General features: G+C 34.0%; 1 protein-coding gene across 1 annotated transcript; it reads left to right on the top strand.

Annotated features, from left to right (window-relative positions):
• Positions 1-2,723: 2,723 nt before the first annotated feature.
• Positions 2,724-3,614, top strand: HELRODRAFT_166355 (hypothetical protein; the record flags this gene model as incomplete). The annotated part of the gene is made up of 1 exon (XM_009033295.1): positions 2,724-3,614. One exon carries the CDS (start codon positions 2,724-2,726, stop codon positions 3,612-3,614), a length of 891 nt encoding a protein of 296 aa, XP_009031543.1.
• Between the last annotated feature and the right edge of the window lie 8,827 nt (positions 3,615-12,441).

Here is a 12,441-nt window from a genome sequence, read left to right as displayed (position 1 = left end):
TATGGTATTCGTAGTGCAAAAACAGAATCTGAGTGTATAATTTTGTATATGTGTGTGTGTAAGTGTGTGTTTGTGTGTGTGTCTATATTTCTACAACACAAACACAAATGAACAAACAAAATTTAATGTGTTGATTATTTTTGTTCAAGTTGTTGTTTATGTTGTTGTTTGGGCTGTAGGTGTGTTTGTTTGTATATGTCGCTGTTGTTGTTCTTTACATTGTTGTTGTTGGCTTGCGTTGTTGTTTTCCATGATTATGTTGTTGTTCGCGTTGTTGTTGTTGTTGTTGTTGTTTGTTCATGTTGTTATTTGTGTCGTGCGAGTTGTGTTAGTCATGTGTCATTCTCGTCTCGGCTGCTGATGGTTCTTTTATAAACTCAACAATGGGATGTGGCGTGAGGTGTGAGAGAGAGAGTGAAGAAGAAGAGAGAGAGAGAAGGAGAGAAAAAGAGAGAGAAAGACATAGAAAAACAGACAATAAAATACAGATGAGAGGGAGAGAGAGAGGAAGAGAGAGAAAGAACGTGAGTTGAAAATAGAGAAAAAAGTTATAGGGAGAAATAATTTGGAAAAAAAAGAACAAGAGAGTGAAAAAAGGAAGAAAATAGAAGAGATAGCACGAAGTAGAAAGATGAAAACATACAAAAAAGATATAAACTGGTGAAAAATAACACAAAAAAACCTATTTTTTCCTTAAATATTATTATTTTTATCACTATTTAAAAATTTTAGCCCACTTAAAACGAATTAATAAAACATAGAGGTCAAAATGACGAGAGGAAAATGAATTTATATCAAAAAGGAAATGAATAAAATTAGTTATCGGCTTTTTTTAAACTTTTTCAGAGAATTTTCATTTTAAAAAAAAACTGGTAAAAAGAATAATCACACGCAGTGACTCAAATGACTGGACGACATCAATAACAACAAGATGACATTAACAACGAAATGGCATTAACAAAATGACAACAAAAAATGCGTTAACATCATCAAAACACCAACCACTAACTGCCGAAAAAGCAATAAACATTGACAAAAACATTAACAACTACAAATAAACATTCGGAATTCAACAACAACAACAAATTTTTCCACATAACAGCTACAACAACAGTAGCAACAACAAAATTTTTCAGGAAAATGTATCTACTTCGCGGACAATACAACACCTTAATTAAATTTGAGAACATTCCAAAAACATTATGATTGACTAATTCTATTAAGCAATACGTCATCAAAAACGTCATCAACGTCACTAGAGTCATCAACAACAACAGCAAAATTAGCAGCAACAATAATAACAACAACATCAACAACAATATCACAACAGTACTTCAATTGAAAACACAACATTACCCTGAAAAAAAAACAACAATCACAACAACAAAAACAACATTAAAACTTTATCATTATTATCATCACCTTTAACCACATCATCATCATCATCAACTCAATCAACAAAAACATCATCATTATCACAGAAGATAACATCAGCAGCAGCAGCAACAACAACAACAAAGTATAAAAATAGAAACAAATTTGTAAGCATTTTGGTGAAATTTATCTGACATTAAAATCTTTCATAGGAAGACGGATACTCTAATTACATCAACCTTATTGATGTCAGCAATGGATGACGTCATCTATTTCATGGCTCCCTTTCCTGTTACCCTTTTGTTGTTATTTCTTCAACAACAACAATAAGAACAGCAGCTGCAGCATCTACAACAACAGCAACGACAATATCAACATTAATAATCATATTAATAACAACAAAATCTAAATGAATTCAAAAATAATTCCGATTGCAAAATTTTTTTTAGCCTCGTAAGAAGATTTTTGTGGAATATAAAGAAGCCAAACAGTGGCTGACATGAAAATGTCCACAACAGATGTCGCCATGAGCAAGTTTCATGATTGACTGATTGGTTGATTGGTCAGTCGGTTGGTTGGTTTGTTGGTTGATTAACTGGATGGTTGATTGGATGGTTGATTGGTTGGCTGGTTGGTTGGTTGATTGGTTGGTTGGTTGGTTGGTTTGTTGGTAGGTTGGTTGGTTAGTTGGTTTGTTGGTTGATTGATTGGATGGATGATTTGATGGTTGATTGATTGGTTGGTTGAGTGGTTGGTTGGTTGGATGGTTGATTGGTTGGCTGGCTGGCTGGTCAGCTGTTCGATTGTTGGTTGAGCTGATAACAATAACAAACCATTGGTGGTTTTTTAATTGTCATCAGACGCGATTTAGTCATTAATTATTCATTGCTAATGGTGATGATGTCAATAATGACAGAGTATATGATAATGATAAAGATGGAGATGAACGAAAAGATGATGGCGACGAGGACTGTCTTCATAATGATGAGAAAACTGATGGGATTGTGAGGGAGAATAAGAATTTGACGAACTCCTAACAGGCTAGTTAAACAACTCGCAAACAAACACTCACATGTATAGATGCATACATACATACATACATACATACATACATACATACATACATGTATCTAAATCACTATTTTTGGTGTTGAATGTTGCGGTTGTGTCTAAATTTTCTCCGTTTTTTTGAATAAATATTGTGTATTTTTTACTGATATACAGTTGAATTTGGATTATTATAATAGAGTAAATTGAGGAGAGTATCTTCGTTTTTTTATTTTTTCGAAATAATATAATTTAGTATTTTTAATTGAATTTAATAATAATATTTAGTTTAATAGTTGATAATGACGAACGAAAATTGTTGTAAATGTGATAATGTTGTTGAGGATGGAATTTGCTGCCCATGCTGCCAAAGTTTCGTACATCCGAAATGTGCTGGTTTCACCAAGGACTCGCTGTCATTATATAAAAAAATGAAAAACTTAAGGTGGTATTGTGACAACTGCCTGGGCTATGTCGATGATGTTAAAGGGATTTCCAAGTTGATAAATGATAAACATGTGGCATTAGATATGGAATTGAAGAAGATTTCTGAATCTGGGGACATTTTAAAGAATGACATAGAGCAGTTGAGGATCGCAGTCGATAATAGTAAAGGAAAATTGGATCAGGTTGCTAGTGTTGATTCATTGAAAAGTGAAATTAATGCTAAGTGGTCTGAGGTTGTTAAAAAAAATTGTGATGCTGTATGTAGTGAAGTTAGATCGATACAAAAAACACTTAATGTTGTAAATGAAAATAAAGAACGTGAAAACAATATCATCATTTTTAATCTTGCTGAAAGTGAAAATAGTGTGAAAGATAAAGAAATTGTGATGAAAATCTTTCAATCGCTGACTGAGGAGTCAATTAAAAGCAGCGACGTTGTTAAAATTTTTAGACAGGGCAAAAAAGAGGAGCAAATTACCTCTCCACGCCCGATAATTGTTAAATTTAACAACACGTCATCAAAGGTACTTGTGATGAATAAACTGTTTAAAATTAAATTGCTTGACGATAAATTGAAAAGTATTAGAATAAGTCATGATATGACCCGTGAACAACGAACTGATTATCGTAAACTGGTTGATGAGGCTAAAAGTAAAGAGGCTGATGATGGGGAAGATTTTTTATACCGCGTCAGGGGTCCGGTGGGTCGCTGGAAGATTGTGAGGTTTCTCAAAAAAGGAAAATAAAAACTCTGTGTTTTGGTTTGCTTAACATAAGATCAATGTCAAAGTTTAATTTTGTTTATGAACTATTGGATGATAGTTTGGACATTTTTGTATTAAATGAAACTTGGCATGGTTCATCTAATAATGTTTGTCTTAAACTTGCTATGCCACCTGGTTTTACATACGTTGATTTTTTGCGACCTTCAGATCCCCTGCATGGTGGAGTTATTGTATATTTCAGAGATTATTTTAGGTTTAAAAGAATTGATCTGCCACAATTGAAGACATTTGAAGCAGTAGCTATTAAGTTTTTCATCAATCATACTGTAATTATTTTGTTGGCATTATACAGACCAGGATCATCTGCTGTATCAGCATTGTTTTTTCATGAATTGATCTGTGTTCTGGATGAAATATCAATCCTTGCGGATTATTTGCTGCTTTCTGGTGATTTTAATATTCACATGGAAAATTTGAATAGTTCTACAACTGTTAGATTATTGGAAGTATTTAACTCATATCAGGTTACAAATAGAATAAATCAGCCAACTCATAATTTGGGTGGTACGTTAGACTTGGTAGTTTCTTCCGACGATTTTCCTGCTATTGAATGTATTGTTAATCCATGGGATATATACTCAGATCACAGTTTCATCAAATCGGTTTTTCCAGTGATATTGAAGCAGCCTGTTTTTCGCCTAAAATGGGTTCGTTCTTGGGGTCGGATGGATGAAAAATTATTTTCATTATTAGTTTTGGGTTCTCATATCAGTGGTCCATTTGATTACAATGATGCGGGCTTGATGCTGGTGATGTTTACTGAGGAAATGAAATCTATCATAGATAAGGTAGCTCCACTGCATTTGGTGAAATCGAGACATGTCCCATCAGCGCCATGGTTTGATGATGAATGTAAAAAATTAAAAAGACTTTGCCGTAAATTGGAGAGACAGTATAAAGTTAACAAAACATTATCTAATAGAGATGCTTGGAAAACTGCTCTTATTAATAAAAGTGTTCTATTTAATGTTAATAAAAATAACTACTGGAAAAAGTTGGTGGAAAATAATAAAGGTCAACCAAAAAAATTATGGACTACTGTAAACAAATTACTTTGTAGAGCAACCTCACTAGATTCATCAAAGTCATCATCCTGTCAGCATTGTTCTACTGATTTTGCAGAATATTTCAAAAATAAGATTGGAAAAGTTATAAAAGATACGGATGCATTTTATATGCCATTGCAGTCTTTTCACAAACTTTATGATGGACAATTGTTCAACAATTTCTCGCTTTGTTCAAGTGATGATATCAAAAAGATCGTTTTGGAATCACCAACAAAATCATGTCTGTTGGATTGTTTACCTACCAGATTGATGAAGGCACACTTAGATTTGTTCTTGCCATTTCTAACCTTTTTTATTAATTTAAGCTTGAAAACTGGCGTTTTTCCGTCTGCATGTAAGCATGCTTTGGTTACACCAATATTGAAAAAACAGTCTCTTGATAAAAATGAAATAAATAATTATCGTCCGGTGTCAAACTTAACGTTTATTTCAAAGTTAATTGAACGAGTAGTTGCAATGCAGTTTGTTCGACATTTGAATGAGCATAATTTACTACCATCGTTGCAATCTAGTTATCGAAGATTTCATTCAACAGAGACAGCACTTATTGATGTCACATCTTCATTGTTTGAATCGATGGAATCACATGATGTATCACTTCTTGCTCTGCTTGATATGAGCGCAGCATTTGATTGTGTTGATCACAAATTGCTGGTTCATAAACTTAAACGCTGTGGTATCACCGGGACTACCTTCAAATGGTTTGAGTCTTATTTAATTGGTAGGACTCAGCAGATTATTTTTAACAATGAATTGTCTACAACTGAAACTATAAGATTTGGGGTGCCACAAGGATCTGTCCTTGGCCCCATTTTGTTTCTGGTTTACACAGCTGATGTTTTCAACATAATCAAGAATCATAATTTTAAGTGCCATGGTTTTGCGGATGACATTCAGATTATTGCTACTAGTCATGTTACATCGTTTCCAGTCATGATTGATAAATTAGCACTATGCCTTGGTGAAGTTGATCATTGGCTGAAAACGCATCGCCTTAAATTAAATACCTGTAAAACTCAGCTTATGAAAGTTGGAACGTGGCAGCAATTGTCAAAATTACAAATTGGATCAATTAGTATTTGTGGTGATTCAATCGATTTTTGTGCATCTGTGCGCAATCTGGGAGTAGTTTTTGATAGTAGTCTATTGATGAAGGACCATGTTAAATCACTTACAAGTGAATGCTATCATCATATGCGTGGATTTAGAATTGTCCGGAAGTCGTTAAGTAGACACATATTACAAAGTCTGGTGCATGCATTCGTACATTCAAGGCTGGATTACTGTAATGTTTTGCTCTACGGCACTGCAAATAATGTGATTAGTCAGCTGCAGTCAATACAAAACCGGGCAGCAAAGATTGTAACAGGTGCATCAAAGTTTGAACATGTGACCCCAATTTTGAGTGAATTGCATTGGTTAACTGTTGAAAAAAGAATTGTTTTCAGAATTGCTGTGATGGTTTATAAATGCAGAAATGGCCTGGCTCCCAAATACCTTCAAGATAAAGTTGTTCAGAGGGATATTCCTATGCATCGACTTGGACTGCGTTCAGATTGTTCAGATTTGTTAAAAGTTCCTTTTGCTAAATTGAAGATTGGATCACGTAATTTTTCTATTGTAGGACCGACGATCTGGAATAGTCTGCCGGGTGTCTCCCTTGGAAAGTTTCGAAAAGAATTGAAAGCTTATTTATTTTCTCTGAGCAAATGATACTTTTAGTTAATGGCGTTTTTGAGAACGATTGAAAAAGCGCCTATTAAACATTCATAATAATAATAATAATAATAACATACATACATGCATACATACATACATACATACATGCATACATACATGCATACATACATACATACATACATACAAATCCTTGCAGACTAATTAAATGACACCACATACAAACATAAAATAAAACATCGACATACACAAAAAAAATTTTCACACACACATTCACCATGCATAAGAACATACAAAAATATAAACAAGCAAACACATAAATATACAAATAAATAGTCACACACACTTATATTCATAAATTCATACTAAATTTCCACCATCATTAAACAAAAAAAGACTGAATAACAAAAACACGCACACGCACAAACAAACACATAAACACACACACACACACATACACACGTACAGACTGACACACAAACGTTTATACAGAAATGACGTCATTATGAAACGGGAAGAGAGAAAGAGACAAACAACAAGTTGAAAGTTAATGCGCCCTGGAGTACTGACCGCCGTCTCAGCCTTCCAGATAACTCGAAAATAATCCGACCACAGGGAGAACATTTGGATTACAATTAGGCACACGTATTCTGATTTCTTCTCTCTCTCTCTCTCTCTTTCTCTCTCTCTCTCTCTCTCTCTTTCTCTGTGTGTGTGTGCCTGTGCGTTTATTTGTGTATGTGTGCCCGTGTATGTGCTTGTGATCTGTGTACGTGTTTGTATTGTGTGTGTGCGCGTCTTTGGGCGATTTTTGGTGTGGTTTTGTTTGTCTGTGTGTCAAGTATGTACATCGGTGTGGACATCATATCGTAAATTTCATCATATTTCAATATTACCTCAAACATCACCATCTATATTTGCCGTCCGAATTGTTGTTAAAATCTGTGCAAAAGAGCAGGAGCGGAGCTGTAAGAGTGATTGTTTTTTGAAATTTTCAGGCACTTGCAATCTAGAATTGCATGGCAACAATCACAACGACAACAACAACAACAGCGATAGCATCATTTAACAACAACAACATCAGCAACAACATCAAGTACATCAACAACGACAATCAAATTAATCTTAAATCCAAACCAAACATGTTTATTATCACTAATAGCCGAAATAGCAATGAAAAAATCGGGAAGATATTCAGCATTACCATTAAAATCAACATAAATTGCATTTAAAAAATGAACATTTCAAGAAGAAAAACAATCAAAAAAATTCTGAAACAAAAATTTAAACAACGAAATCAAATTTATTAAGATAACAATTAATAATGTTAATAATAAAAACGACGAATCATGTCATTAACAGGGTATAAAATTGCATCATTTAATTGTTTGAAATAAAAAAAAATTTGATCAAAAAGTCAACACCATGCAAACAAAATCCAACAAAACAAATTGCACCCAAACGTTCAGCGCTGCAAAACCACACTCGAAACAAACCCTTAAAACAAAACCCACTTAAACGAGCACCTCCCAAACCAATGTCACTCAACAACACCATCCAACAATAACACCATCCAGCAACAACTCTCCATCAACCTTCTTAGCAAAAACCCAAACAAACTCAAACCAGAGAAGCGCTAACCAAAGAGAAGCCAGAGCGATAAAACACTGGGTAAAGTTTAGTGGCTCAGGCAAGCAAACAGCCTTCACATAAACCACGTAAATGGCAAAGACAATGCAAACAGTCTTTGTAGAAGGAAGAGGAAACTAGAAAAACATAAACAAAATAACAAAAAACAAAATAACAAAGGACAAAAACAAGATAACAATGACAAAAGAACAATGAATCAAAACAGTTTAAACTGCCATAACTAAAAAACATCTACAATAAATTAACATTAACAACGACAACATTACAGAATAACGCCATCAACAACAACAACGAAGACATCATCATTATAACCACCAAAAACAACAACATCATCATCATCATTATCATCAAAAACAACATCCACACAAGTCATAATCGAAACAGCAAAACTGTCTCGTAATAACTCCGATGAATAATTCATTCATTATTTGCATAGATTGAAAAAAAATTTTTCTCAAATTTCCCGATCATTATCACACACACACAGACACACACACACAGAGACACACAGACACACACACGCAAACACAGAACACAACTACACAAGCAAACACACACAGACAGATACACACACAGACAGACACACACATACGCATCATCGCTATCTTCATATTATCTAATCGCATGCTGTGACCCCTTCATACTTTCGTACCTACATATATTTACATATTTTGATATTTACACACACACCTCCTGACGAGGTTTGCGCATGGATAAAAAAGCAATGGAGAAATATTAAATGAATATAAAAGCATTTATAAACTCAGCCGAAAAATTTCATCAAACCTACAAAATCAAGGATTGTTAGCACTGAATTGAAACATGAAATTATCACATAAAGCATATACATACATACACAAACAAACAAACACACCTACACAGACAAACACGCAGACGCACGCATGCACAAACGCACAGACACACGCACGCACGCACATCAAAACGTCGAGTTCTCTCGGACATACGTGATGAAGATTTACGACTGAACGTTCGAGGGCGTCAGTCCGTAAAAAATGGAGGCAGGACAGACATGTCCCCAAGGATGAAGCGTCAAATGTGTGAGAGATTTGTGGCTGGCTTCTTGCAGTACTTGCCGCCACTGCATCGCTACTGTGTCGCAACTGTGTCGCAAGTATTTCACCGCTACTCTGTCACCACTCTACCGCTATCGCTACGGTTGTCAACACTAACATCACTAGGCCACATCGTTGCTCCAATCGTTTTTTCACCGTTTCTACTACTATCTCGTTATAATTTTCATCACGACTACGCCATTGTAGTGGCCACTGAATTTCATACGCGTTTCTATCGCCACCGCTGCTACTTCTCTTGCCACAGAGTTTTGGCAACGAATCTGTAATGTTGAGAATTATAAACTTTAATTATGGAATAGATGATGATGTGGTGTCTGTAGAATATTTTCAGTGCCGTTATAATGCTCAAATGTTGAGCATTAAACACTCAGCAACAGCAAACTGTTGAAATTCAGTATTAAAACGCCATATACTAATATTTAAATACTGTCTAAAAGTTATAATTGAAATATATATGTATCTTAGGTACCATGCAGTCTTCGTTTTATATAATTTACAGTGTCAATAGAAGAGTTTACGTGCTTAATAAATGTTCCTTGAAAAGATATTAAAAAATAAAAAAAAGCTGATGATGGCGAAGACGACGACGATGATAAAGAAGAAACGCTGATGATGATAAAAAAAATGATGAAAGGATGATGATGATGAGGAAATGATGATGATAATGGTGAAGATGATGAAATTTTGATGATGATGAAGAAATGATGATAATGATTGTAAAAGGTAGATGATGATGATGATGATGATGATGACTTTGAGATGAAGAATGAAATATATTGCCCTGAAGACAAAAAAAAATTTTTTGCATTCCACGCAGACTACAAAATAAAAAACCAGATTACCAAAAAAAATTTTTCCTCTTTTTTATTAATGAAAAAGATTATTTAATATTTTAGGAATAATTTTTTGGCAAAATATGAAAAGGAAAATATCGGGAAGTGAAATGCTTTAGAGAAGTAATAGCAATTCATAATTATTTTTTTAGTATTTTTATCAGTGTTAAAATATTTTTCTGTGTGTATGCGTGCGTGTGTGTGTGTGCGTGTGTGTGTGCGTGTGTGTGTGCGTGTGTGTATCACTTTACAATGGTTTGATGTTTGTTGTTTTTTTTTTGTTCACGCTACATTTATAGAAAATTTGCGTTTAAAACTTTTTTCGCCGTTTCTATTTTATGTATGTATGTTAGTTTGTTTGTGTGTGTGTGTGTATATATATATATATATGTATTTTTGTGCGTGTGTTTTTATGTGTATATGTGTATGTGTGTATGTGTATGTGTGTATGTTAATTATCATCATCTTTGTAATCATTTTTGTCATCATCAATGTTTGTAAATAAACAATGTACCTCTACTTTAGCATCATAGTCATCAATTTCACCGTCATGAACTGTCCACCATCTTCTTCATCATCCTCATTTTTCCACATCAAGTAGAACTCATCACCATCTTCTCTCTTTCGTATCCATCGCCGCCTTCATCATTTCAATGAATGTCGTCAGTTTATAGCGTTATTATCACTGATAGCTACATCTTCAGCATCGTGAAATTTTCACCAGTGCCATCATCAATTTCTCATCATCTTCATCATAAAGTGTTTGTTGCCATTAACATACTCCTCCTCTTTTTTCTCATCCTCCTCTGCCATCATCAGCATCTTTATTATTTCCATCACCATTATTACCAGTCAGCCATCATCAGACTTATCAGGTCGTAAACGCTGACATAACATTCAGTTTTATTATCTTCGCTGGCTTTTGAACCCGCCAACCACGGCATAACTGTCTTAAAGGTTGACTTCTATAAAGTAAAAAGCAAAACAAAGCAAATAAAAATGACGTCATACATTGATGTCGTCATCATTATCTTTCATAATTATTGAAACCAGTTAATCAAAAACTTGAAGTTCTGTCTTTATAAATTTTTTAACTTTCATGTATTTTTTTTATGTATTTCATCTCTCTGTATATATTTTTATTTCTTCTCTATCTCTCTTTCTCTCTCTTTCTTTCTCTCTTTCTGTCGGTTTCTTTCTCTTTCTCTCTCTCTCTCTCACTCACTCACTAACTCTCAGTTATAAACAGCATTAGACAGTTTTAATATGCACAGCAGTAGGTGAGCATTATTACGGGCAGTCTGATTATGAATTAACGTTTAGTCCGGTCAGATTTGAATATCAATTGATGCCAAGGCTAATTATTGTCTGTGTGTGCGTGTAGGTGTGTTTGTTTGTGTGTGTGTTTGTGAGTATGTTTATCTGTCTCAGGGTTTTTTTATTTACTTGTAATTTCTTATTTCATTAGGCGTTCATCTATTCAGATTTTTATATTCGCACCTCAAGTTATTTTTCCATTTGCGACAAATAAAAACGTGATCACACCACAACTAGAATTGAAACCATACACAAACAGACAGACACACACACACACAAACCTCCAGACACACACAAACCCACACACACACCCACAAACACAAATCCATAAACCCACACACACCCACACACACAAATCCACAAAATCCACACATACACACGCAAACACATACAAAGGCATACACTCAAACACATACAATACAATACAAAAATGAAATTGGACGAGTAAAATGAAATGTGATACATCCTTGCATTCTCTCACAGCACATGCTCCCTGAATAAATTAATTCAAATGCGGTGTTATTCGCTCCTTGATTTCGTTTTATTATTTCATATATTATTATTATTATATTATATATTATATTATATATTATTATTGTATTATTATATGCAATATGTATTGATTTTTAATCTATATCTATATTTCGTCTATGATTTTTTAAAGTAAATTTCTTTCTTTCTCTCTCTTTTTTTTCTTTCTCTTTCTTTCTTTTTCTCTTTCTTTCTCTCTTTCAAATATTTTATAATTTTAGAATCAACTTGTATAGAGCCATTGTCTTTGTCACATATGTTAACATTGCCAGGCTGGGACAATTCGTTTGCATTTGGCTTCCGCTGCCACACATCTTTCACACTTACTACCACACCACATTCACTCATTCCAAATTCTATTCTCATTTTACTTTCACTCTCATGGTACTCTAACTAGCTCCATTTCAATTCCAGAACTACTTTATACTAATATATTACTAACACTTTTAACTTCAGTTTCGCTTCTGTTTTGCCTCTATTTCACTATTCATCCAGTCTATTTAACTCTATTTTTACTTTTTTTTGTGAATATACAAGATATTTTACGGTTCTGATTGTAATATGAATACAAATATTTTCCTTTCATCGTTATGTATGCCTTCACGAAACTGTGTTTGCT

Source organism: Helobdella robusta (genome assembly GCF_000326865.2).
Source record: "Helobdella robusta unplaced genomic scaffold HELROscaffold_9, whole genome shotgun sequence".
Lineage (NCBI taxonomy): Eukaryota > Metazoa > Annelida > Clitellata > Rhynchobdellida > Glossiphoniidae > Helobdella > Helobdella robusta.
This window is presented reverse-complemented; position numbering and strand designations above follow the sequence as displayed.